The 27,955-nt window shown below is 48.3% G+C and overlaps 3 protein-coding genes across 4 annotated transcripts in view; 1 reads left to right on the top strand and 2 right to left on the bottom strand.

Annotated features, from left to right (window-relative positions):
* ANP32B (acidic nuclear phosphoprotein 32 family member B) overlaps nucleotides 1-9,530 on the bottom strand; it is a 275,087-nt gene extending 265,557 nt beyond the window's left edge. The window contains exon 1 of the mRNA XM_045296651.1: nucleotides 9,436-9,530. The gene's annotated coding sequence lies outside the window, so the exon portion shown is untranslated. The remainder of the gene's footprint in view (nucleotides 1-9,435) is intronic.
* Nucleotides 9,220-20,394, top strand: XPA (XPA, DNA damage recognition and repair factor). The gene is made up of 6 exons (XM_004710990.2): nucleotides 9,220-9,391; nucleotides 13,570-13,680; nucleotides 15,084-15,189; nucleotides 17,203-17,368; nucleotides 18,629-18,746; nucleotides 20,184-20,394. Exons 1-6 carry the CDS (start codon nucleotides 9,226-9,228, stop codon nucleotides 20,330-20,332), a joined length of 816 nt encoding a protein of 271 aa, XP_004711047.1. The 5' UTR covers nucleotides 9,220-9,225; the 3' UTR covers nucleotides 20,333-20,394.
* Nucleotides 20,395-22,031: 1,637 nt separating this feature from the next.
* NCBP1 (nuclear cap binding protein subunit 1) overlaps nucleotides 22,032-27,955 on the bottom strand; it is a 46,446-nt gene continuing 40,522 nt past the window's right edge. For both annotated transcript variants that reach the window (XM_004710991.2, XM_030887395.2), the window contains 3 exons: nucleotides 25,387-25,515; nucleotides 24,689-24,802; nucleotides 22,032-23,740 (listed from right to left, as the gene is read on the bottom strand). In XM_004710991.2, the coding sequence (XP_004711048.1) occupies nucleotides 23,627-23,740; nucleotides 24,689-24,802; nucleotides 25,387-25,515 (357 nt within the window). In that variant the 3' untranslated portion in view covers nucleotides 22,032-23,626. The remainder of the gene's footprint in view (nucleotides 23,741-24,688; nucleotides 24,803-25,386; nucleotides 25,516-27,955) is intronic.

Genomic DNA, 27,955 nt, shown 5'->3' with positions numbered 1-27,955 from the left:
GGTGGTCTTAGTGGTGGTGGTGGTGGCCCCTTGCGTTTTCTGTCCTCCAGTGTGACGGACTGAGGGGCGTGGGGGGAAGCCCGTGCTCTGGACCCAACCAGCGGCTCCACGGGAGAGAGCTGGACCCAACCATACAAGCCAGCCCTATGGGACATCCTGCTGTGTCGCATGGGGTGGCTGAGACTCGGAGTTCAAGGCCCCGAGCAACAGAAGGGACGTGTAGTTCTGTTGGGAATGAGAAACTCCCTCTGTAGTTTCCTTTGCAGTTCATTCCGGTCGGTGTTGCTGAGACACGGTATCTCAGGATGCACTTGACAGCGCTGGGCCCACCCTGTCGTCACCACGCAGTCAGGAGAGCGTGTTCCCTTCCCCTGCGAAGGCTCTTTGGTGACTTTCTGCCGTCAAACGGACCTTCCTCTCGCCAGGCAACCACAGTTCCAGCCCAGCTCAATTTTTTTGCCTGTTCTAGAACGTCATGGAAATGGAATGATCCCTTACATGTGGCTTCAAACAGTTGGTGGGAGAAGTCATTATCTGTTCCTTCTGTTTTCCCACCAACGTTTTGAAGTCCCCTCACACGTATTTTTTTTTTAAAACTCTGGCACCTTTCACTCAGCATTAATGCTTATGAAATGTACAGGTTTGCATGTATCAGCAATGTGTGTGTGTGTGTGTGTGTGTGTGTGTGTGTGTGAAGGGTCAGGTCTGATGTCCTTTCTGCTTTCTGACCTAAAGAATGAGGAACTGTCCGTGCAGGAAAAAATGACAAACCCTCCACAGCCTGTCCTAGCAGGTGTGTGCCGGCCAGAAGGCTGGCGTGGTCTTCCCGCCCCCGGTGGCCCGAGGAGGGAGGCCCAGTGCTCCCTGGGGTCGGGCAGCGCCTGGCTCAGGTGAGAGCCACCCTGCTCGCTGCCATTGTTCTGCGAGTGACAGCCTCCGGGGCAAATGGAGAGCCCTCAACCTGAGGGCTGTCACCGGCAGACAAGAATGCCTTTGTTTGTCAGGCTGGGTGGTCTGTGGCTCCGGCACTGCTTGCACAAAAGATGATAAGCACGGTGTGCACTTGCAGAAAAACACCGCCACCACCCAAGCCCTCTCACCGCACTCTTTTGTGAGGCCGGGATTAGCCGGTACGTGGCTTTCCTCTCCTGTGTACGAAGCATCAAGTCCCAGCCCAGCGAGGGCACCCGGGGTCCTTAGCCCACTCCACCTCCCCAGACCCCCCCCACCTGCCTGTGCCATAAAATGTCTTTGTCCCAGAGTTGTCGTCATCCAGCAGAAAGGGACTTGAGAGGCCTTCTGGTCTGTCTTGAGCTACAAGCTGTGTCCCTGGACATGGCTGGGGATTCGTCCCAGGTCACACAGCCGGTCTTACTACGACCCCAAGCTGCCTTTGTTATTAAGGGCCCCCAGTGGAGTACCATGTGAGTTTAATCTCTAACCTTCCAGTGAAAAGGACGTGAGGGGGGCAGTCTTCCATGTTGACGGGGCTCCGGCAGCCTTTGTGTGAATTCTTCACGGGAGGGTTTCCTCTGCGATCTGCAAACCCAGGCAGGGTTCTTTCTGGAATCACACTGCGCCCTCTGGTGGTTTTCTGTCGTAACAGCCGCCGTTCCCTGCCGGGTGCCCACTGGGGCGTTCAGCAGGCATCACTGCGTCTAGTGGCAAATTCAAATGACCCGGTCCACAGAGTAGGTGGTTTTATCTGCTCTGAGGAATGCAGTCATCATCCCGAAGGGGCCTCTCCTGGACTCAAGCCCAGACCCGTGGGAGTTCAAGGGTCCTCCAAGCCAAGGCCCGTCAGCACAGTCACTGCCCCAGTAGAAACACGCCTCGCCAAGCTTGCCAGGCAGGCGGCATTACTATTCTCTTGACCTGTGGGGAGACCCACGCCGCGTCAGGGCCACACAATATGCGTATGCCCTATGTTCACTGCCCCAGGCTGCCTCCCGGAGCCCACCGACAAAGTCTGCAGGGGCACTTCTTAAGGTAGGGTGGTGTGGGGGCAGTTCCCTGCAGAGAGGAGTCGGGAGACTGCAGGGCTTCCTGCCTGGAGGCCCAAGGGTGTCTCCTTGTTTTCCTTCCACCTCCCATGAACTCACACATCCAGGCCACACATCCCCCGTGTTATTTCCAACTCACAGTGAGCCAGTAGGCGAGGGTAGAACTGCCCCTGTGGGTTCCCAAGACTAACTTTTTATGGAAGAGGAAGTCTCCACTTTCTCCCTCAGATCTGCTGGTGGTTTGAACTGCTGACCTTCTGGTTAGCAGTGCTGTGTGTAACCACTATGCTAACAGGGCTCTCAGACGATGGGAATAGTATTTGACCACAAAAGCAATGCAGCACAGACACACGTGGCGCCCTGGAGGGGCCTGGAAAACATGCCGAGTGAGGCAGCCAGTCATGAGAGGTCAGATGACACAGTTCCATTTCTAGGAAACGTTCAGGGTGAGCACACACCTACAGAAAGGGGACCCGTGGTTCCCCGGGGCTTGGGGAGGGTGGGGAGGGGCTGACCCAGGCTATTGGGCTTCTTTCTGCAGTGATGAAGCTTTCTAAAACTGACGGTGGTGATGTTTGCACAACTCTGAGATGCAACAAATCCCACGTGGTACGTGAATTACATCCTGACAACGCTGTTAGGAAAAGACAAACTTAGGAGATGCGGCCTTCCCCGTGGGCTTTCTCTGACCCGCTGGGCTGCTATGCATTCCTGGCCTGGTGGTGGATTCGGTGAACATTGGCAGCACTGACTGGATGGGTGATCACTGTGAACCAGTTCCTCCACTGGCCCTTGGATGCAAAGGATGTGCATCTTGTAGCACACGGGAAATCAGCCACCTGTGTGATTATAAATTCAGGCAGGAAGTGCATGACAATGGGGGTGGGGCAGGGGCTAGGGCCCCGAGGAGCGGAAAAGGCATGTCTAACTGAAGTACTAGGGGGAACACTCCCAGGGGAGGACGGTAACCTTTCAGACAGGACTGTGACAGGTGGCAATGCACGTGACCTGACCGAACCCATTGTACCTGGAGCCCCTTGAGACAGGGACCATGATTCGTTGTCTCTGTCTTCCTGGCCTTCAGCCCAGGACCTGGCTTAGAGCAGATGCCCAGGAAGGCTGGTGAATGAATGAATGAGGGTATGAGCTCAATGTCTGCAGAGGTAGAGCAAGCACGGACAGACGGGCACCGGGCAGGTCTGGAAAGTGCACACCGCTGCAGCCTGACTAAGCCCTCAAGCTCATGGGGAGGAGTCACGGAGAGGAAGCCCCAGAGGGGGGCTGGAGTCCCGGGGAGGAGGACTCTCAATCACCTAGGGACTGGGATCCCACTGGAGAAGCGGCATGGTGGGAGCTGTGGGTTGGAGAGATGAAGGCAAAGCCATGGTGGGAGCTGTGCGTTGGCGAGATGAAGGCAAAGCCGGGGTGGAAGATGGGTCCCAGGAGGCTGGGTGACCAGTTTGGAGGCTGTCCAGGCAAGAGATGGTCGGGGTTCACCAAGGCCAGGAGCAGAGGGACCGGAGAGATTGGGGGCTTGAGGCGCACAGCCACTTCCCGAACATCGGTGACAGATAGTCCCACATGCCCAGTAGAACGAGCACTATTCCAGGAAACGCCTGCCAAGAATATGTGTGCAGTCTGTGGTTGGAAGTTGCAACTGCGCGTGTTAAAGAGCTCGTTAAAAGGCAAACCCCAATGGGGGGTGATCGGAACGCAGGAGACCGTGTGTCTCCTGCCCCATTCTGTGAACTGGAGCCTGTGTCCATGCCGGCATCACCACGGCTGGCAGGGCAACCCAAGCAGTTTTCACAGAATCTCTCTCTCCCTCCCTCCCTCTCCTCACTTGGTTAGAGTAGGGAGTGGGGCCTTGGCAAGGACCTGGCTTCTGATCTCAGCTCTGCACTCAGCCAGCAGGACAGCCTGCCTGGGGCGAGGACCGAGAAGATCTTTGCTAATCTGGAGATGCAGAGCTTCAGGGTTGATGGAGGGGAGGTGGGGTGGCTGGTAGAAACCCAGGTGGGGTTTGAGAGCCCTATCCCCTTCAACAGGTCGCTTAACCTCTCTGTACCTCAGTTTCCTCACCTGTAAAACCGGGGTCAGTGCAACTACTGCTGGCGTGGCTAAGAGGATTAGACAGAGCCATGCATCTTAAAGGCTTAGATAAAATCAGAGTGAGTGCCTGGTCAGCATTGCTTTTGTTTTTATTCTTCCAATGAACAATGGCCAAAGCAAGTTGGCAGCAGCATGCTCCCAAGGGCCTGGCCATCAGGGCACCAGCAGGGACAGACGAGGTCTCTAGAGGGCTCAGGGTTAGTCCTGACTTTTCAGTGCTGGGTCTTCATTTTGATTCATTTAATTTACTTAATTCCACAAGCATTTACTGAGCAGTTACTCCGCGCCACTCTGCTAGGCCAGCAGGGAATACTGGGATGGATCAGATGGGCCCTCGAGGGCTTCATAACGGACCATGAGCCGCAGGTCCCTATCAGCCCCAGCAAGTGACGCAACACCAGCACATGAATACGAGGCAGAAGGAGCAGGCAGTCAGGGAAGCCTTCCTGGAGGAAGCAGTGAGCCATGCTCTCTGGGTGAATCAGGAGGTGGGGAAGCGGGGAGAGGGGTGGAACTGCTCGCTCATAACGGCGAGTCTATGTTTAACTCCAACTTACTGAAAAAGTGCCAAACTCTTTTCCAAAGCAGCGGCCCATTCCACACGCCTACTGGCAATGTACAAGGGTTCCGATTTCTCTGCACACTCCCCAGCGCTTGTTATTTTCAGTTAATTTTAGACAATGGTGATTATAGTCATTCTGGTGGATGCGAAGCTGTGGTGAAGTCTGTCCGTCTCTCTCATTCCCACCAAATGATGGGGGTGGGTGGGAGGGGAACGGGCTGTGCAAACCGGGCATGTGAAGCACTATTAGAGGGGACTGGTCAGCTTAGCTGCCATTACCCAGGCTATAAGAGAGATAGTTGTAAAAAAAAAAATAAATTAAATTAAAAAAAAAAAAAAGAGAGAGAGCTAGCTGTCACAGAAGTAGGAATAGAGAGGCTTCCCCAGACCATCCAGGAAGTAGAGCCACTAGTGGGTGTGCACTAGTGGGTGTGCACGAGATCCCTCCCTACTGGAAGTGGCGGGGGCTAGTAGAGACCATGCCACACCAAGACCAGAGGTTGAGGCTAGGAGACCCTGTGACAGAGCAGAGAGACAGTGCGGGGACCAGGAGGCTGAGAGGCAGAGCAATGGGCTGGCTTCCTGACCCAGGGAGGCAGAGGCCCAGGGGTCACGTGGCTTAGAGGCTGAGGATCAGAGAGCGAGGCTGGGCTGAGGGCTGAGGAGAGCACGCCTGTGGGCGAAAGACGGTGTCCTGCATGCTTTCTGGTGCTGGCTTGTGGTAAACCTGCTAACTTCCCTAGAAGTCCACCCTAACGGTCACTGCCTGTGAGTTTTGTGTGGCCATTGCAATGGGGACTATGGAAGCCAGCAGTGAGGTGGGATGTGGTGGGTAAAGAGGGGATGGGGTGGGGCGGTGTGTCCGACCTGTGCCTTGTGGCAAGCGGAACGGCCTCAGGCTGGTGAGGAGGTGGACTTCCCTTCTCTCCTGTGCAGCCCGAGGGGTCCGATGTGGCCTCTGTGCCCGTTGCTCAGGAGTAGTATATCCGTGTGGCTCTGATTTGAAGCCTAAGGGGCACCTGGCTCAGGCCTGAGACGCATGCAAAAGCTGGGTGAATAAGGAACGTCAAAGTCCCGTCCTGGAAGTGCGGTTTGGGGAGAGAACGTGAAATGTGCCGTGGGCTGTCCGGAGAACAAACACATCGCACAGGGGAAAGCACGGCCAGGATGCCCCTTCAACGCGAGGACGGCGAGACTTCAGACCAGGTCCTGGAGATGGACATCACGTCCGTAACGCAGGGGTCAGTGAACGGAGGAAGGCCCTTGCTGGACAGATGGACCCGGCAGCGGCCGCACTGGGCTCAGACACAGAAACGTTGCTAGGGTGGCGAGGACTGGGATTGTTGTGCAGGGTCCTGGTGTTCGTGGGTCATGTGAGGCAGAACTGACCGAGGGAGACGGACCGCAACCACTCATGACAGTGGACAGTTTTTTTCATGTGTTGCTGACTCTCCGTACAGCTTCCTTGTAGAAATGGCTATTGCAGTCCCCGACTCATTTTAAAATTGGATTGCTTGTGATTCTGTTGAGTTTTAAGAGTGATTCCAGATAATAGGCCCTTATCAGATATATGAATATTTTCTACTTCTGTTTTTCCACTTTCTTGATAGATTCCTTTGATAGACAAAAGTTTAATTTGTTTTCACTAATTCATTGTCTTTATTTCGCCCCTTTTGCTGCTAGTGCTTTTGACGTCGTGTGGAATCTGAGCTTTGTGACGGAGAGAGACGGGGGTCTACGTGGAAAGGAGACGGGGGACGCAGAGGCTGGAGCTCCAGCTCCAGAAGAGCCCGGCAGGTTTCTGTTCAGACATGCGGCTGCCGCTGGAGGAGACACACATGAGGGGCTTCACAGTTTGTGGGCACATGGGAGTAAAAGATAATGGATCTTTCCCACAAACTTTTTGAAGCCCACCCCCCCAGCCCCCTCACCCCCATGAACATGTGTGCATGCACACACACACACACACACACACACACACACACACACACACACACAGTGTCTAACCTCTGGGTTTGAACTACTAGATTCATGCCTCTCAAATGTTAGCCTTTTAATATTTGAGGGAAACCACAAAGTGTCTTTCTGAAAACCCTAAATATACCCTAAGTAGTACATATAATAAGTAGAACGGAATGTTTTCTGGTTCCGATTAAGGTTCTTGTTTTTTAAGTGATAATCCATTGTATTTTTCTTGTGGCGGGGTGGAGAATGTTGTGCCTGTGAGGTGCGAGAGGCCGCTCCGACCCATAGCAACCGTCTCAAAATAGCCCCAGACACTCCCGGTCCTGCGCCGTCTTCACAGCTGTCTTATGCTTGGGCCCACGGTGACCGGTCACGGTGCAGTCCAGCTCGTCCGGGGCCTTCCTCGCTTTCACTGCCCCTCTAGCTTACCCAGCCTGCCGACCTTCTCCAGGGACTGCTCCCTCCTGACATGTCCAAGTTACGCAAGATGAAATCGCACCATCCTGCTTCTACGGAGCACTCTGGTCATGCTTCGAAGACGGACTTGTTTGTCCTTTGGCCGGCCGTGGCACTTTCAATGCTCTTAGCCAGCGCCACACGTCAAGCACCCGGAGTCTTCAATCTTCCTCTTCTTCGTCCAACTTCCACATGCATGTGAAAACACCATGGTCCTCAAGGTAACATCCTGGATTGTGTGTGTCAACTATTGATTAATAGACAAGGCTGATAGTCTTTATTTCTCCTTGGACATCCACAGTGGCCAGTGGTCTTGGTATGCTGCCCTTGAACTCAAAGGCCCCAGAAGTGGCCCAGCCCTCTGTGGGCTTGAAGCTTTCTCAGTCCCTCCAGATATGCATGGAGCGTGCTGTCTAGACCGTGGGCCAGGACAGTCTGTATTTGCTCTATTTCCATCCTTCGTGTCTTTCTGTCTGGTTCAGAACCAGCTGGAGTCCAGTGCTGCCCTGGAGTCTGCGTGATGGGGACCACCGCCCAACCTCGTCTTCGGCGAGCTCTCCTGCTCTCTCGGCGAGGTCGATGTCTGCTTTCCTCAAGGCCACATGAGCATCTGCGTCCACACCCTTCATGGCAGTGACGGCAAAGACTGCTTTCTGCTACCCATCCCTGTTAGTGCGAGCACTCACAGAATGTGCTGGAACTTCTCTGGATCACTCTAGACATGGCAGCGGTGGCAATAGCTGCGGCGTGTCACCGTTGCTGTTTAACACTCCAAAAAGGTCTTGTGTCGCAATATACCTAATGCAACTGGTCTTTTGCTTTCTTGACTGCTGCTTCCGTGAGTACCGAGTGTGGATTCAAGCAAGGCCAAAGCCTTGACCACGTCAACCTCCTCTCCATTTTCCTTGTTACCTATGGGTCTAGCAGTGAGGAGTTTGTCGAGAGCACAACAGTGTCAACACGTACAACCAACGCAGGGGCCATCTTTACGACGTGCAAACTTTCTCCTGTGCTTTTCCAAATCACTCCTCACTCACGGGCTCCCCCAGGACCCCATTAAGCCCTACGGTCCCACTCAAATCTTCTGACGTGCTGTCATCAAGTGGGTCTCACAGAGATGGATCCCAAGAGAGCATTATGCTTGAGGCAGGCATTGTGTACTAGTTAAGCTAAACGTGTGGTTTGGTTTTAAGAAGACTTTAGGGGGTATTTTGGCTTGAGGTTAAAGATTATCTCAGGGTAATAGTTTGGGGGGTTCATCCTGACAATCTGGGTTCCATTAGAACTTGACATTCTGTTCTACATTCCCCCGTTTTGATCAGGAGTCTTAGTTTTGTCATTTTAAAAACACAATTATCTGCGAAAGCATGCAATGCCTCTTTTGTTCCATTTGTCACACTTTGGGCAGCTCAGGATACTTGGTGCCCAACAGTGAGTTTGATTTTTGGTCTTAACCTAGACCCACTGGCTACCCGCGCAGCTCACCCCACTGAAGGCACAGCCAGGACAAAGACAGACAAGGACATGCATTCCAGTCTTGGTGCTAAGTGCCGACTTCTCACAGCAAGGGTTTAGCCTGGGTCTGCTCGCCTGACTTCAAATTTAAGGCTGTTTCTCAGGCTTTGGGTCCAGACTAGCATTTACACTACTAACTGCTATCATTTTTAGAAGCTTTCTATGCAATTAAGACTTTACATATAAGCTTCCCAACAGCTCATGACGTGGTTCCAATATTCTCTTCACCTAAGCACTGAGGACACGGCCATAGAAAAGTTATTTAACTTAATTAACGCAAACTCACGCAGATGGGTGTCAGAGTTAGGGCTTAGCCAGGTTTGATTCCAAAGCCTATATTCTACACCACGAAGCGAAGCTGTTATTTTAATGATAATAAGGTCCCGAGACATTATAGCTCCAGTAACTTTTTCCAACCAGGTTACCACAGCGGTTATTCAGGTTTCCCCAGGCGCCCCGACTCCTCCCACCGCCCCCGCTCCACCCACCCCGGCCCGGCCGCTCAGCTGCGCAGGCGCGCGCGCTCCCTCGCGTCCGGACTCGGAGGCTGAGGCCGGGCCGCGTCACCGCAGTGCGCGTGCGCGGGCCAGCAAGGCCGCGGCTGCTTCCGAGATGGCCACCTCCGAGGGAGCTTCGCCCGAGCCGGCGGCCTTAGGACAACCTGCAGAGCTGCCCGCGTCGGTGCGGGCGAGCATCGAGCGGAAGCGGCAGCGGGCGCTGATGCTGCGCCAGGCCCGGCTGGCGGCCCGACCCTACCCGGAGACGGCGGTTACCGGAGGTTTGGGCCCTGGCGGCGCCTGCCCGTTCCCTCTCCGCACCCACCTGTCCCGTAGGCTCGCCCGACCGGGGCCGGGTTCTGCTCCCGCAGCGCTCGGGATGCGCCCAGCTGGCCTTGGCCGACACCAGAGTCATTCCGCGGGAAAGCCGACGGCTCCTGCCGCCGGTTCCGGGCTTTCCTCAAATGCCCCTGGCGTGCCCAGCTCGCCCTTTAACCTGATGATGCAGCCGCGTCCCAGAGGTGCCAGCCAGTGCTGGTCAGGGCAGTGCTTCGCGAGGTTCTCCAATAGCGCACCCATCAGCTCCCCCGCAGAGGTCCTTGTTTAGAACTGTTAGATGTGTAACCATTTAAATATTAACCCTACCAATCAACAATAAGCGACTGAGCGCATAGGCTTGAGACGCGGAGCAAGACTGCCATTGCCACGTTCTTGGAAGCTGGCAGTAGCACGTGTGGTTTCGCAACAGCAAGTTCCATGATGTAATGGTTAGAACTCTGGACTCGATGGCTTCCCATTTTGCAGAGGGCTCTGGAAAGACCCGATTCGCACAGCAGCCTGGACAATAGGGCAGCAAAATTCACTGCAGTGCGCCTATGCCGACGCCTAGTGCTGCTCTGGATTTCCGAGACTTTCAATCTTGCCTCATCCTTTTCCCAGAGCGGCAGGGTCCCAACCTCTGACCTTGTGGTTAGCAGCTCAGTTCGTCCACTGCACCACCTGGGCTTGATAAATCGGACAGGGTTTGAGGTTTACAAGCATGGTAACTATGGCCCAGGAAAGGAAAGCAATTTGCAAGTGCACAGGATAACAAGAAGGCTGTTAGAACTCATGTCTTCTGACACTGGATTCAGTGTTTTCCCCTGCTTACCAGTGGCCTGTTTTGATAAACTCATCTGTCATCCTAAAAAAGACTCTTATTATGTGTTCCAATAAAATTTTATTTTATAGGTTGTTAGCCAGATTTGGCCCACAGGCCATACTTCTGACATGCTCTATGCATAAGATCAGGTCACTTTTGTTGATGTTGGTACATGTGACGGGGTTTTATTTTGGTTTCATTTTCTTTGAAGTTACACTGTATTAGACTCTCAGGTTTACGACTGCCCCATCTAACTCATCTTGATTTCCTTTCATTTGGAAGTTCTGATCATTTACAAATCAATGTGTCGTGCTCCCTATTTTCAATCTGGAAGGTTTATTTTTACTACTTCTCTATCTGGGGGAATTTCCATGTGATGGTGTTGTGTGCCTTAATCTCAGGTTGTTGCCTCTGTTGGTTCGATGAAGGGTTCCATGTAGCATTTATTTAGAGGTTGGCCTCCTTTTTACAAATTGCCTGACACCACTTTATATCTGGAAATGCCTTAGCCATTGCATTTGAGGGACAATTTTGCTGGATAATTTTGTTGCCAATATTTTTAGTTTTACAGCTGTCATTACACTGCCTTCTTCCTGTGTGGCCTTTTGAAGTCAAGAGCTGTCCTATTGGCTTCCTTTGTAGGCATCTTTTCCTTTACACCCAAGCTTTGGGTGGGGTTTTAGAAAGTTTATGAAATGCCTTGGTGTTTTTTTTTTAAGGCTCTCTCATGGTGTAGTGGGTGAGGCTCTGGGCTGCTAACCACGTAGGCAGTTCAAACCCACGCGTGTCTCCACAGCTTTGCATGTAAACATGTACCGCCTTGGAAACCCACAGGGCAGTTCTATGCTGTCCTACAGGGCTGCTGTGAGTTGGAATCTGCTCAATGGCAGTGAGGGCTTCACAAAGACCCTCCCACCCCGTGGTTTTCTTTTGAGGTCTGTCTTATCGTTTGTTGAGCTTCTCAAATGCATTATCTTCTTGTCCTTTATGATGTTTGGGAAGTTCTCTTCCACACAATTCTGTCAAGTTATCTGTGGTACACGTTTCTGTTCCTTTAACAGCAATTAGTCTTCCTTGATCCAGTTCTATTTTGTCCTTCCAATGTGTTGCCTGTTTCTGGCATTTTATTATTAAATTTTTGGATTTGTGTATGTGGCTTTTGTATGGTTTCTAATTTCCATTTATGTTGTCAGTGTTTGGTATTGCTTTGTAAAATTCTGCTAGAGTTTTCTTTGAATTTGTCTATAACTTTAATACTGTCATTGTTTCCCTTCACCTCTTATTTGTTGAAAGTGGCAAGTCTCAATCACTGGAATTCCTTATCAGGCAGTTCCAATAGGATTTTTTCCTCTGGAAGGAAAAATTTCTTGGCTTCAGTTTGGTCACTTGCTTGAGCCATCTTGCAGCGTGTGTGTGTGTGTGTGTGAAGTTGCCTGTTGTCTCTTGAGACATTGTAGCACTTTGTCTTTTGTATGTTGGTTTGCTTCAACCTGATACTTCAGGCTGTGCAAATGCTGGTTGCCAGTTTGGCTTTCCTGGGCTCTCACCATCTGTTGCCAGTGGGTTTGGTAACAGGTGGGAGTGTGGGCATGAGTCTTTGCTTGCTGGTTGTTGGTTATCTTTTATTCTATTTTCTCTTGAAATCTTTGAAGCCCCTTGTATAAAGAATTCCAGTTCCTATTAGACCTACATCACAAAGGAAACTAGAAGGTAATACAAGGTCAGGCAGTGAACTAGTATGGTCTTTGCCCCCATCCCACCTTTTGGGGGATGGGGCAGTATTCTTGCACCTGCGTATCTTAATTAAATACCCCAGTCCCTTAAAACACCATCCAGTTCAAATATGATTTTCTGTACTTGAGCAAACTCTTTCACTAAAGATTTTAACTTGTCCCTTGTCACATATTTTACAATATGGGCAGCCCTTGGTATATGGGTAAGAACTTATGGACAATTTCTACTTGTCCTCTAATGTTCTATCAAGAAGCTCTCCCTTAAAACTATTGAACCAACCCTTCCTCAAATCATTCATCATCACCCTCACCTGCACGTTTTAAGTCCTTGAAAGGCTTCGGGTCTCTTGCAGCAAAGTAAGGCTGGACAAGAACCGTACGCACTGATCCAGCTTACCCATGGTAGTTCGTAATGGCTGTTATTCCTCACCTTGGACGGCCTGTATGTCCACATCAGCTTGTCGTCTGCTGTGCTAGCAATCACTGCGCTTCACAAACCACACAACCCACCCTTTAACAGAGGTTTCCCGTTTATCCTGCTGGTTTCCTTGGGGTTTGGGTTAAGATAATCCTCCTGATGTAGTTTTGTCAGTGTCTTATACAAAGACCACATTAATATTGGTTACTAATAGTGTTGTGGGCTGTCGAGAGGTTCCCTACGCATTCCTAAACCTCTTGTTGCACAGAAAGGAATGAACACAGCAGGCCCGAGACTGCTACCCTTACTAAAGCCTGCTTGAAGGTGGACCCTAGGTGAGCATCTGGGGACTTGGATGTGGGGAGTGTAAATGATAAAAGTGGTTTACACCGCCTTTTGCTTAAGTAATGTGGTTTATGCTAAACACCTGCTCATACTCCCAGAATCTAGAATTTTGGTATGTTAGGCAGAAGGTGCCTGCCTATGTGACCAGCTGTAATGAAAAACTCGGGTGCCCAGTCTCAAAAGAGCTTTCCTGATAGACAATCCCCGGCCAGTGTCGCAATATGATGCTGGAGGAATTCAATGTGTCCCATCACACCACTGGGAGAGGGATCTTGGAAGCTTGCCTGATTTCCTCTGGACTTGGCCTCATGCACTTTTTCCCTTTGCTGATTTTTCAGTATAAATCATAACTATATGAATGTTAGAATCAGATGAATCCCTCTACCCCATAGTTGTAGGACTGTGACTACTTTGACTCTGGGTCAATTTTGGGGAGAACTGACATCTCTTCACCATTAAGGTTTCCTATCCATGAGCATGGTGGGTCCCTCTATTTCCATCTTTCCTTTGTCATGTTTTTGCAGTTTTCAGAGTCAGTATTTTACACCTCTCTTCCTAGGTGTTTGATATTTAATTATAACAGTAGATTCTTGTGGATTTTCCAAATACATAACTGTACAATCTAGAAATAAAGATGGCTTACCTCTTTCCAATCTGTATGACCCTTTCCCTGCTGTGCCTTACTGCACTATGACGGTACAATGTTGAACAGAAGTGGACATCCTTGTCTTAGACATGTAATACATTTAAAGAAAGTTTCTGTTGATGCTCAGGGGAAGCCTGGGTTGACTGACGTCACTTGTTGACAATTTCTTTTTGTAGGCATGGTGAATGTAAAAGCAACCCCAAAGTTAGTCGACACAAGAGGCGGCTTCATTTTGGAAGAGGAAGAGGAGGAGGATCGTAAAATTGGAAACGTTGTTCATCAGCCAGGTACAGTGTTTTTTTTTCTTCTGAAAATGGGTGGTCTAGGATTGGTTGACTATTGTGCACATTTCTGTTGTTCCCTCTCCCAGTCTGCCTGTACTCCACTCAGCAGCTTAGTTTTGTGAATGTGAGAAAGCATGCCATTTTTGCTAGTAGATTAAAAGCCAAAGGAACACAGATACAAATGGAAACTGTCAGTAAGTTAGGTTGGTGAAGCTGTTGTTTTGTGGTATGCAAGGAGAGCTACTATGTTGACAGAATAAATGTTCAAAAATTACCTTAGACTGAAATGGAGGGCCAGAATCCCACACAAAAACTTTAATTCTTATATATGGGGAGGTAAAAAAAAAACAACTAATGTAAATGCTTCAGTAAATCAATTCAGGATGGGAATACTTTCATGCCATTTAAAAAGCTAAAGAATTGGGAGCTTTATTTGACCCCAAGTTTGACAGTTTCTAAAATCTTTTAGTCCTTAGCTGTAGCCACAGATCTGTATTCACTGAGAGGAGTGTGGTTCCAGTTCTGCTGTGCCTGACCTGTTATCTTTAGGTGAGTCTGGAAAGAGTAGCTTGGAACCGCACTTTGAGATACTTGACAAATGTTTCATATCTAAAACGGAAGTCTGAAATTGACAAAGTAGGAACAGTTGTCAAAAGTAGATCGTTATAACACAAGAAAGACTTCCGACTGCTGATGCAGGGGTGAGAATCACAGTAAGGGAGATCTTGCAGCTTACACATTCAGCACTAGAGTGTTAGCATGTGTATCATGTGAATCACGGTGACTCAAAAATGGAACAACTTCTTAAACATGTGAAATCCAGTCTCAAAGTCGTACCACATTGAATGGGTTCAGAGAGCACTAGACCACCTTCCCAGGATACTGTACAGCAGGGGTCCTCAAACGTTTTAAACGGGGTCAGCTCACTGTCCCTCAGACCTGTTGGAGGGCCGGACTATAGTTAAAAAACAATGAACAAATTCCTATGCACACGGCACATATCTTATTTTGAAGTAAAAAAACCAAGCGGGGTAAAAACACCTGGCGGGCCGTAGTTTGAGGACGACTGCTGGGTAAGCCCTGAGCCAGCATTGATGAGCTGGCCTTTGAAGTCCCTACGGTACTCTGCACACGAAGACTCAGGGAAGCCTTTCTCTAGAAGCGTGACTCTACTTGGAGCTATGAAGCTTGTACTCACATTTAACTCAAGAAATATCCAGAACCTATTGCTTATACCTCTTCACTTTTTTTTCTTTAAAAGCCTTTTTATTGGATTACTTAACACTGTTTTATTTTGTCCAAAGCATGTCTGTGTTTGGGCACACAGTACATCATGATGAGCTAATAAAACAGGGAAAAGGCAGCTTTTCCACTCAAGGAAACATTAAAAATGCCATCTTTTCTAGGGCCTGTTATGGAATTTGATTATACAATATGTGAAGAGTGTGGTAAAGAGTTTATGGACTCCTATCTCATGACCCACTTTGATTTGGAAACTTGTGATAACTGCAGGTACTTACTCTTTCAGACAATGCTACTCCTCGCTAATGTTTAATGATTTCAAATAGGTTTCGGGCAACAGAATAGATCCTTTGGGGTTTAACGTTTCCCTTATAGGATTTTTATTTTGGGAGTTTTCTAAAATTTCCGAGGCTTCCATATTGAGAAAGAAATATACAAAATCTGTAGCTTGTGCTTGAAAAACTTAGGGTTTGCTCCATGTAAGCATTCCCGTGGCTTTGCCTCAGAAACCTTCTGATCCTTGCTGCTGGCTTGTGAGCTTTTGCCGTCTCACAGTAGCAGGTTCCCAACCCTTTACCCAGCCCCTCAGAATCACCCCATTTCTTCCTTGTCCTGACACCTGAGTCAGAGGACTGGGGCCTTCTGGGACAGGAGGGGAGAGAAAAATCCCCTCAAGCAGTCTCCACCTTGTGCTTCCCTGGATAGGCAGGAAAGGTACTAAGTCTGCTATCCTTTATCTGCTTTGCTCTAGCCCAGCGGTTCTCAACCTGTGGGTCGCAACCCCTTTGAGGGTCAAACAACCCGTTCACAGGGGTTGCCCGATTCATAACAGTAGCAAAATTAGTTATTAGCAACGAAAATAATTTTATGGTTAGTGGGTTCACCACATGAGGAACTGTATTAAAGGGTCGTGGCACTAGGAAGGCTGAGGACAACCATGCTAGCCTTTAGCTTCTAATCTACCTTGCTTCAAAGGTTCTCCTGCCCCTACTGTTCATCTTAGCCAAGTCCTGCAACACTGTCCTTCCCAGTTTGAAGCCCCCATGGTTTTGTGACCGCATCCTCTGCTAGAACCTGACTCCCCTCTGACACACCCCTGCTCTTCCTCCAGTGGTCACCCTTGCAGTAGACGTCCCTCACCTGCTTTCTCTGCTCTACCGTGTGTAATCCAGATCCACTGTCCTATACTCACACCAAACCCAGAATCCTTCTGCTTCTCATCGCCTCTACCTCAGTCGTGCCCACCACCAGCTCTTGCTGGACCACCATGTTCAAACTGGCCTCTGGACCCTATTTCTGCACCTCTAGGGTTTTTACTCCAGAGCATGAGCTCCACAAATTGTGCAGCAAACCATGCCACTCTTCTGTTCAAAACTTTAAATAAATTTTTTTTCTTGGTCCATTTACAATAAAATTCAGCCTCTTCCAAAGCTTTCGTTCCCGCTCCTCCTGCTGGTTTACTGTGAGCACTGCTTGTTCTCGTTGCCAACCCCTTCTGCTCGGGAGCCTTTGCACTTACTGTGCCCTGCGCCAGGGGCCTCGCTATCAAGAATCATGTCAGCAGCGGCCTTTCCTGGTTATTCAGAAGTTCTGGTGGATGGCACTTTTGCCTGGCCGGCTGCCTTTTCCCAACTAGCACGTGAGCTTCCTAAGCACTGGGCTTTGTCTGTCTCTGCTGGTGTCCGAGTGCCTCAACCTGGCACAGAGGCAGGCGTCAGCTGTATGAGAAAAATGGCATTACTAGACTGTCCCCCGTCATCCTGAATGCCACTTCCTTTAGGTGGCTGGCCCTTGCCTATTTACCTTCCTTGTTTCCCCCATCCCGACGCTGTGCTTTACTTCCTGTCTTCCTTCGGATCGAGCCTTTGCTCTTTTCCTCTACTTCCAAGACATTTCAAATCCTTTGCGGCATACAAGGAACTTAAGTCTGAAAGTGGGTCTGCGGCTAATTTAACGCCTCAGAGTCAGTAAAAGATAGATCTTTTGACTATAGGGAGCCTGGTGGAGTGGGTTAAGTGTTGGGCTGCTAACCACAAGGATCAGCAGTTCAAAGCCAACAGTTGCTCTATGGGCTAAAGAGGCTTTCTGCTCCCCTGAAGATTTAGACCTTGGAAACCACCCCACAGGGGCAGTTCTAGAGTTGCCAGGAGTGGGGAGCGGACTGGATGGCAAGTTTGGTGGGATGCGACCAGGGCAGTTGCAGGTGTGCTGCTACCTTGGACTACTTGGAAACTTAGGTAATAAAGGAGAAGAATTTATACAATGGATTTCATCTGTTTTCAGAGACGCTGATGATAAACATAAGCTTATAACGAAAACAGAAGCAAAACAAGAGTACCTTCTGAAAGACTGTGATTTGGAAAAGAGAGAACCAGCCCTGAAGTTTATTGTGAAGAAGAACCCTCATCATTCACAGTGGGGCGACATGAAGCTCTACTTAAAACTACAGGTCTCCAAGCTGTATCCACTCATTCATTCCATGCTCTGGATCAGGTCAAACTTTATCAAACCAACTATACCTAGTTCAGATTTGCTTAGAGTTAAAAAGATCTGTTCTCGTTGTTTTGTTACAAGTCATGAGGATAATTAAAAAAGTATGGCTGCAAAATAACATCAGAATGTGAAGCAAATGTTAAGTGAATATACTTCGAACCTTTCCCAAATAATTCTGCCTTCTTTTGAGTTTGGAGACCAAAAGGCAGTCTGAGGGGGCAAAATCAGGGCTGTAGGGTGGGTGGGGTAAGGTTTCCCACTGAAATCACCCAAGGCCGCCCTGGCTACCGTGGAAGAGCACGAAGGCACCCTGTAGTGCTGGAAAGACTTCTCTGCACTGTGAAGAACAGATCCTGGCCGCCTTCTCACCAATGCATTTTTGTTTTATTAAAACTCCCTAGTACATCCCCATATATCCTTTGAGAAAATCTGTCAGCTACCCGCTAGCATTCCCAAAGGCCATCACCATAACCCAAACTGATCTGTCCTGAATTCACGTGTCCCAACAGATCCGCTGGGAACCCAAGCTTTGGGCTCTGTGGCCATCCACTGCTCAGACAAGTGTAAAACAGGTGCTGCTTGGAATCAACCGTGCATGCGCCAACTGGGAACCTAGCAGCAGTATTTTCCGACTTACCCTCATTGTCAGACATGAACAACACTGAACAAATTTAGCGCTCTGACTTAGCCTCACAGACGGACCCTGAACAAATTTACGTTTTGGCGTGGCACTGCAGAATGAATGCAGTGCTCTTGGGTAAAGGTAGGAGTGTGATCCAGACATACAGACGTTGGGAGTAAGCACCAGACTGAGACCAGTGTTTCTCAGCCTGGGTGACACTGCCTACTGCCCCCAACCCAGTGCCCACAGAACTCCCCCTCACAGCAGAGGCTCAGGTGCGATGCCACTCCTACAAGGGTTTCAAGTGTGCCACGCTCCTTATCTGTGTAGTGCCCCGGCTAGTGAACCCTACACATGCAATACTTACTGCTTTAGAGCAAGTTGGAATTGAATGTACTAGAAAATTCCGTATCTTCAAGTAAAACAGGAGAGCAAACTTTTCTACTTAAGTATTTACGGAGGTTTTCTTAGATTTAGACAGCTGTTCCTTATCATTCAAAATCTTTTGAGTTGAAATATTTAGAAATTCACACTTGTTAGATCATTACTTGGCACCCTAACTGCACTTTCCTATGCTGCACTTCTGTGCTGCAGATTGTGAAGCGGTCTCTTGAAGTGTGGGGTAGTCAGGAAGCACTGGAAGAAGAAAAGGAAGTCCGACAGGAAAACCGGGAAAAGATGAAACAGAAGAAATTTGATAAAAAAGTAAAAGGTAAGCAGCTACACGCACCTCTTCCTGTGTGAACAGTTTGGGAACAGGCAAAAAGGGTGTCCCCAGTAGGTCGGTGTTTGAGGGAAGCGTGGCAGCCGTCCTGACAGGGAGCCACATTTGTAGAGGTGCAGTGGTAGGGTGGGGGCGGTGCTCGCGGCCGAGGGTCGGCACCAATGAAATCGTGCACGTGACGACCGTAGTAGAAAAAGTACAGCCCCTCACACCAGACCTCTAATTGTCTAAGCTGACAGTGCCCAAGTCATGTAGGTTTGCTGCCAGGAGGGACCGACCCTATGACACCACCTTAATTACCAGAAACGACTATGAATTTTCTTTATCCTTGAAGAGTTCGAATTTGCCTTATTTTTAAAAGCATTAAGACCTTTTATGGGCTGATTTCTGTATTTCAATTCCTATCTTGTTTGGAGGAGCATGCGTGCCTTAGAAGGAAGCTTTTTGGAGTGGTTACATGAGCAGTATATGTTCTAAGTCCCTACGTACCTGAGAAAGTGCACCTGCTTGTGAGTCCAGTTCTCTTGTAGTTTGTAAACGTCACACTCTCTTCTGGTGTTTAATGGGTGGAAGTCAGTGTGATGCTTTAATTATGGCTTCCGCTGGTTGATTTCATCTGGCTAAGTAAGTCCCTGTCCACCAAACTGAGGGTGGAGGAGACGCGAGAGCTTAGAAACAAGCCTCCTGTGTGGCTTGCTCACAAGACTCAGAACAGAGGGAAGCAAGTCTAAATTTCAGTGAAAAAAGAAACTAGAACCTGGTTCTGATTTGATCCGCAAAGAAGTTGGCACAAAGCTTACCTTTATGGGAAGGTTAAGAGATGAAATATACCTGTTCAGATTATAAATTTTTACACCTCAGCAATTTGAGAATTGATTTTAAGGAAAAAAATCTAAGTGTTAGGGTAAACAAGGGGCAAGAGAAGTTTCTTGCCAGCGAAGATCAAAAAAAGGAATGATGACATTACTACTCAGTTTAGCTGAAGTTCCAAAATGCAGCTTCGGCCTTAATATTAGACGTGAACTTTCAGGTGGTACAAATACATGGAACATTTGGGGTTTGCGAGCCTCCTTCCACAGCCCAGGCAGTACCCGGCTTTCCTTCCCCCTCCCTGCAAGTGTGACATACTTCTGAGATGCAAGCTCTCCTGGCGCCAGGGCTGAAAGCCCTCCTCTTCTTCAGTTGTTCCGGCAGCCTCTCCTCCCCCCCCCCCCCCCCTCTCTCGGCTGCTCCCACGGGCTCTCCTTGCGCTTATGCCCAGAACCCCATTCTGAACCCAGTTCACAAGCACAGCAGTGAGGGCAGAAAGTAAGCTTCGCCCAAGTGGGGTAGAACCCATTTTAACTACTCCTATTTACACATACAGCTGAAGGCCTGGTGGATTTATTTTGGGACTCAACTAAACCACTTTTGTTTTTGTCTTAGAACTGCGGCGAGCAGTACGAAGCAGCGTGTGGAAAAGAGCAACAGCGGCACATCAGCACGAGTACGGGCCAGAAGAGAGTCTGGAAGATGACATGTACCGGAAGGCGTGCACTGTGTGTGGCCACGAGTTGACTTATGAGAAAATGTGACTTTGGGCTCAGTGATGTTTTACAGCATTTTATATTTAAATAAAGCAAATTGTTCAACCCTAGGGAGTATGGGCTCAGAGTAATTTCAAATGATGTTAACAATTCACCTCAGTGTCGACACCTCCATAGATGATGGGCATCCGGCTGGACGTGAGCTGAGGGAACAGAGATTGAAGAAGCGAGGCTGCCAGAGCTTTCAATAAGGAAGAGCTGGTGGGACTGTGCTCCTCTTCCTGAGAAACAAACAGGGACGGAAGCATCCACTTCTGTTTCCACTACTGTGGGCACGTGGGTTGGGACTACAGACAGAAGTCATGACAAATGGCCGGAACAGAGAAGTACGAGAGTGATGTTTTCAGACACCAATGTCTAGGCAGCCCCTTTAAAATGCTGCATTAAAATGGGAAAAGTGTGTTTTCTCCAAGGCTGAACCCTTGAGTGTCAACCAAAGGAAGTCCTGATAAGTTTATCACAATCACCACTAGCACTTCCTGAACTTCTAACATTTACACAAGCCAGGCAAGCACCCTTCTCAACCTGCCCGGAGAGGGTGCTAACTGGCATTGTGTTGGCACTCCTAAGGAAGGCATGGCATATCCCCAGTGCATTAAGCTCAGACTAATGCTTAACCTTGGAAGGAGGGTTAGAGAGTTAAACAGCCAGTAAGTAGGGCCTGATCCTGTGTGTTAGGCTACAGAGCCAATTGGTGTCTTTCTATTGGGACACACATTTAGGTTAAAGATAAACTGGGAATTTTCAAGCTTTTTTTGAACCCAGCTCCTTATCCTATAGCTCTATGTAGAAGTAGGGCGTTTATACATTTTTTTCAACCAGCTACTGGGGATTATTTTTAGACATGAGCAAAATTCAAGTCAAACTAGAACCATTAGACTTAAGGCTATGATTCTACTATATAACACATACTGAATGCAGAAATGCTTAGTGCTGTTTTCCTTTGGGGCCCAAAAAGCTTCCAAGCTTGATGAAAGGTGACTTAACTAGGGGTTGGGCCAGTGACCTGGGCATTCTGGTACTGCGTGGAAGGGCTGAGCTGCCCAGCCAGATGGACCTAGGTTCAAAGAGACCCTTGGGAAAGCAGTTGTCCTTGGGCCTGGTTCTGTCAAGTGGGCAGGACCACTGTGAGAGTGCTGTTACTGGGACCCCAGAAGCCACCAGTCACTGAGGCTCATCAACACCATTTTGTCTGGCTGGGATGTTTCGCCTCACACTTTACCCTCATCAGTTTGAGACCATCTTGCCATCTAGTGATCTCCCTCTGACAGCCAGTCCGCTTTACCCTCTTGGCAAGGTGTGCAGATAAAAACGAGTCAAGTAAATTGACATGGTGGCCGCAGCAATGGCGAGGCTGGTGCAGGAGCGGGCAGTGTCTCTGCCTGTTGCACAACAGGGTCCCTATGAGTCAGAACCAGCCCAATGGCACCTTCGATGATTTACAAGAAAAAAAAATGATATAAATCAGTTAAACTCTTTCCAGGAACACCAAACAAACCCCAAACTTCATTTGAACTGTTGCCACGAATAACTCCTGGTGAAGAGATCTGGAATCAAGGAAAACAATCTATGTTCACTTTATCAAAAGCATATTACATGGCATATTTAACAGAGTTTTGATTTATCACAAGGTGATAAATGCAGTGACGCAGCACCCTGTCTGTAAGAGCTCCACAACCAGGGAAAGTAGCTGCTGAATGTTTGCGCGTGCGCTTTTATTTCAACACTGTACCCCTGCTTCAGTTTTTCCATAGGTGTGGGATCAGAGAGGGACAGAGCAGGTCACATCAGTAAACAGTTGTCAGCAGTAACTTTTACACAAAAGAGAAGATTCGAGAAAAGACGAAAGCCTACTAATCCCTCTGGACTCTGAAGCCAGTATAAGCTAGGCCGACTTGGCGATACAGGGTGACGCAGCAGGTCAGGCTTACATCAGAAACCGGCTCCTGGAGGACTGGAGCCCCTGCTAACCGTCTCCATGGCCTGTGCTTCAGCCACGCAGGGAGGGGCATACCAACAAGTGAACACCCAACCAAGAACCCAGATTTAGTGGCCCCCTTTCTGCGAGTAGCCGACCACATGGCCTGATCGGGTGAGTCACTATTTGTCTTGGATGGTATGCGATTTAAATGACTGAGAAATCCCCATCTAAGCAGAAAAATAAAATAACAATCCCCCCCCTCCCCGTAGGCTTTTTGAAACACCCAAGCAAATACATGTATTGTAAATCAAGCAAACTTATATATGGAAAATGCTTAATGAATCATCATAACTATGTTAGATGCACACAAAAATACTACTAGTCATGGGCTCATTGGTACAAGTTTCTCTAAGGCTTCATGAATGACGTCTGAAATCCTAGAAACGTGGAAATGTCGGAGAACCCCTTGTATTTGTGTTCTTTTATAAGGCACTCATATTGAAGCCCCAGGACAACAGAGGAATCGTCAGTTACTGGATCAGATTTCAAAGAGACAAAATCCAAACCCACATTCAATTCCAAGCACAGCGTTAGCCAGTCTAGGTACTTCGAGTGCCACTTTGACGTCTGGGCCCTCTGGAGGGAGGAAGAAAGGACAGGATGACAGTGGTCCCCAGCCTGGCTGCACAGCAGAATGCTGGGCAAGGGAGGAAACACTGTCCCACTCCCAGAGCTTGTGGTTTACTTTTAATAATTTTTAGACGATTTCCAGGTAATTCTAATATTCCAGGCAAATTGGGACCCACTGCTCTTTAATAACAACTTTATAGGCTAACAAAGTGTCAAAAGATACTACTTAAAAATATTTTCAAGCAGAGAAAAGTATTATCTTCAGTTAAGAAATCACCATTTCAAAGTAGATCGAGATGCTACACTGTGAAATACTAACGTTTAAAAAGGCATATTTTTTTATTTTATTCAGCCATGTCAGCAATCCATGAGCTATGAAAAGCTATGCTACTTGATAATCAATCCATCGGTTCCACTGGTTCTCTCCACTACTTAGTAAGCATTTCACAAACCTCGAATCAGTTACTTTATGCCTTAAGGGAGCAAAAACACCAAATAAATCACAGAAAAGACCGCCCATGGTCAGCACTACCCTATTGTCACTAAAAGGCCATTTTCTTTTGGGGGGCCATTAAAGGTTCTCAAGTACATGCTCCTCACTGACCTCCCCTCCCCTGCTGTTTCCTTTAATAAGTGAAAGGATACTACAAGAAAGTAAGCATTCAAACCATCAAAAGTAAGACACATTATTTTAAGGTATTTTAAAAATCTTGACAGAAGGGGAAGGACCCTCAGGCCTGCAGGGCACAGAACTGCTGGAACACAGCCAGGATGTGCGGGTCTAACTCCGCAGTGAAGAGCAGGTTCTCCAGGGTCCCCATGTACTGCTGGATGATTTGGTGATGCTGTGGACACAGAAGAGGGCTGTTCAGGTTGGAGCGGGTGCACAGAGGCATCTGCAGCACAATTCCCTCGTGGGAAAAACAACAGAAGTGGGGCATGCTGACAGAAATGCCAGGAGCTTCCCCGTTAAGAAAACGTAGAGGTTGAGGGGAAAAGGTGTTCAAATACATTTCTAAAAGTTCTTTTCTGACCAACTTCCTGCCAATGCACAAGGTGCTGCCACCTCTCTCACCGACAGGCTCAACTCTCCCACCCCAAGCGATCTGGATGCTTTAATCGACGGCAAAAATGGGCCTGGAAAGACCAGAAAACCACCACCTAGGGGGCACGTGTTGCAGAAGCAGAAGAGCATGGCTGCGGTGGACAACGTGAAACCCATGGTCTGTGACACGTGAGAAAGTCGCTCCAAGGGAAACGCAAAGTGGCTGTGTCTCTACGACGCACTCCACACAGCAAGTAGCCAGGCTTGCCTTGAGTTGTCAAAGATCTGATTTACCCTGCCGATGCAAGGCCCCAAATTCAGATGATCTCCTGAAGACAAAGAATTAGTTCCGTTCTCCTACATATCTTTTAACTTAAATTGACAAAGGACAGGATCTGCTGTTTGTCTTTATATAAAGACCACAGGGAACTTGCCTAGCTTCTTTGGGTAATGTTTACTAACCCATCACTGGATTTTAGGGACCTTTATAAATCCAATCACTATCCCCTAACATGTTTCCTCCCTGCACATTTTATATGACGGAGAGGTTCTTCCCAGAGAAAGTGGCAATTAGGAATCTCGGTGATTAGAACCGATTTTAGTCTAAACACCCTGATGAGCAACAGTAGGACCCATGGGCATGGACTAAAAAGGGGTACCGGATACCACATATAGTCCCGGCAAATCTGACTAGGGCTTTTTGTGGCTGAAAAGTGTGTTTATTAACCAATCAAAGTGCCCCACAAACCTGTAGGAAGATCTGCTGGAGCCTCTCTATACAGTTCTTATACCACGGTGTCAGTATATTGGTCCCATCAGTTTCACACCGTACCAGGTGCTCGGTCAAGATCATGATGAAACGCTGAAGGGAAAGAAAGCAGCATCACAGGGAGAAGTCTTCAGACGCAACTGCAGTCACGACCAAGAGGCTCCATGCATGCCCCTGTCTCTGTGACCTGTATTTGAACGTTCATGTCATTACATCCTGCCCATCTAGACAGGTAAGCTGATGAAGATGGCAATTGGTACATACTTTCTGGCACTAAAGGTGCTTACTGTCTAAATTACTTAGCCTGGTAATTGTACTTCTTAGCAGTTATTCCAAGTAATAAAACATGTAACTAGTAATCTCTGCTCACAGATGCTCATCAGAAAGACTACCACCTCTCACACACACAAAACATGAGAGAAATGGATCTGAGAAGCATCTATGGGCACGTTTAACAGTATGGAGAAATGTTTATGGAGAAAGCCAAGTAAACAGCGCAGGATTCCAGAGTACACACAGTACTGCTAGGTGGTGTGAAGTTTTAGGTGGTTTTCATTTCCTTTGTACTTTACAACTCTCTGTACACATGACCAGGCATTACCTGTAATTTTTAAAACAACATTCAAAAAACTGAGATACTGTTTCCTTTTACATATTCATGCCCCAGGGCAAGATACCTGAAATATGACAAGGAAGAGGTTCTTCTGTTCGCTCTGCGCGGACTCCACTTTTTCCTGCAGTCTTTCTATTTGCTCTTCAATTGCCCCACCTTTCCTGTCACTGCTTCTGGTGTCACTGTCACTCCGCTAGGGAACAGACGAGGGAAACTCCAGTGATGTTATGTGAAAGCAGCTCTTCCCCCACCCGTCACCTACAAGTCCAGCGGGCTGTAGACTCACAGCCTTCCCACTCAGAGTTCTATTTACCAAGGTCTAGAGCGCTTGCTGCAGGAGAAAGACGAGGCAGTCTACTCAGTTAGGTCCTGGGAAGCAGCAGGGGTGGCTCTACCCCATCTTAGAGGGTCACTATGAGGCACAATCGCCTCAATGGCAATGAGGAAGTGAGAGCGTTTGTTGGGTCGGGTCCTGGGGAGGCACACGGCTGAGCGCTCAACTACCAGCCAAAAAGACGGGTGGGAAGCCACCCGGAGGAACCTCAGAAAAATAGATCTGGAGCTCTGCTTCCAGAAGGTTGCAGCCCTGAAAGCTCGACATCCGAGGCGACGTGATGGCCGAGTTTGGTTTTTCTGCTGCGGACAAGAGTGGTGGTGTGCTACAGGGCATGAGTAAGCAGGGCCCTCCTTTCAGGGAAGACAAACGATCACATTGTTTGATTCGTGGCGAAAAGTTTTGAGCCCTCTGGAAAACTATATTCCTTTGAAAAGGAATTTTATTGCTGGGAACACACACAGCAATACAAACCCAAGTTCAGGTTTCGACATGAACCATTTGAGTAAGGTGACCAGACATCCCGCTTTTGGCGGGACAGTTCCGATTTTTGGCGCTTTAAAAAAGTTGGAAAGAAGGCACGGCAAGCTAGGGAACGGTCTATTGGGTCCATATAGACCAAATTTTTCATCAAGAAGCCCCCCTTCCCCAAGCCCGGTCAATGGTGTCCCGCTTTAAATCTGGTCACCTTGCACTTGAGTCTTGTGTCATTCTCCCGCTCCTGTTCTGAGTGGTGCCTCCCCCATCAACACAGCCTTACTGTCTCTAAAGTTCTTTGCTAGTTTTTTTAGTTGCTGTTGTCAACTTGATCCCAAACAGATAGATCCCAAGAGTACAATGCTCAAGGCAGACAATCTGAACCAGTTAAGCTAATCTATAGCTTTAAGAAGACTTAAGGAGATACTTTTGATTTAAGATTGAAAAATTATCTCAAGCCAATGGGATCCTGGAGCCTGTTCTGCATTTCCCTCCTTCTGAACAAAATGTCCAGTCATGCAGCCAAGCACCATCCAGTTCTTCTGGTCTCAAAGGAAAGGAGGCGGCTATTCATGCAGGCAATCAGCCACACCTTCCATATGCTCCGCCTAGTCCCAACATTCCCTCTCCTCTGGAAAACTGTACAGTCTTTTCATTCTGCTAATCTTTAGTCAACAAAGTAAACCATTCAGATATCACAATTTGACCATATGAGCAGTAACGGCAGGAAGCTGCTCACTAAGAGAATGAGCCACATGCTGCTCCATCCTTCTAATAACTTAAAAGTGTGTGACTGGCCTGGAAGGTTTCAGAGCAGAGTTGTCAGCAGCCCCTGCTGGCAAGGAGGAGGTCAATATCCCTCAGTTAAACTCCAACAGTTACTTCTGTATCTACCATGAGAAGTTTGCAACCATTAGCTGAGGTTTAAAAAAAAAGAAGGGGTATGAGACATGACATCACTCATTGATCCATAGCCCTACAGGGGACAACACTGGAGACACGGTGTGGGAATTCCGCCCAATCTGATCCCACCACACCGAGGCGAAACACTAAGGGCATGCAACAGAACAGCAAGGGGAACAGAGCAACGAAGTCCCCAGGGAATACCACAAATAGACTTTGGGGCCAGGGCTGGGTGCCCCATCAGACTCGACCAGAAAACACTCCTAAAGGCCAACAAACGGTCCTTGAACTAACTAAAAGCTTTTCTTTCTTTCTGGGTTTTGTTTAGTTTTCTGTCATTGGATTGTTGGTGTTGTTTTGTTTTCTCTTGTTGCTTGGTTTTGCTCTGTCTTATTTTTGTGCATGTTATTATCTCCGCAGGTCTGTCTAAATAAGATAGGCTGCATGACCAATCTGGAGGAGAAAACAACGGGAACGACAGTTCTGGGGGGACTTGGGAGAGTTGGAGGGAAAGGAAATGGTGTTAACAAACCCAGGAACAAGGGAACAACAAGTGATCCAAATCGGTGGTGAGGAGGGTGTAAGAGGCCTGGTAGGGCGTGATCAAGGGTAATGTTACCAGAGAGGAATTACTGACACCCAAATGAAGGTGGAACATGATAGTGGGACAAGAGAAAAGTAAAAGGAAATAGAGCAAAGAGTTAGGAGGCAAAGGGCAGATATAGAGTTCTAAATAAAGGCATGTACATATGTAACTATATTTATATATGAAGATGTGGAAATAGAGCTACATGCATACATGTATAGGTTTAGTACTAAAGTAGCAGATCGACATTGGGTCTCCACTCAAGTACTCCCTCAATGCAAGAATACTTTGTTCTATTAAACTGGCATTCCATGATGCTCACCTTCCCAACAC

The sequence above is a fragment of the Echinops telfairi genome, unplaced genomic scaffold (assembly GCF_000313985.2).
Source record: "Echinops telfairi isolate 266 unplaced genomic scaffold, ASM31398v2 ScPeMD7_7410;HRSCAF=8448, whole genome shotgun sequence".
In the NCBI taxonomy this organism is placed as follows: Eukaryota; Metazoa; Chordata; class Mammalia; order Afrosoricida; family Tenrecidae; genus Echinops; species Echinops telfairi.
The sequence above is the reverse complement of the archived record's forward strand: the minus strand, read 5'-3'. Positions and strand labels throughout refer to the sequence as shown.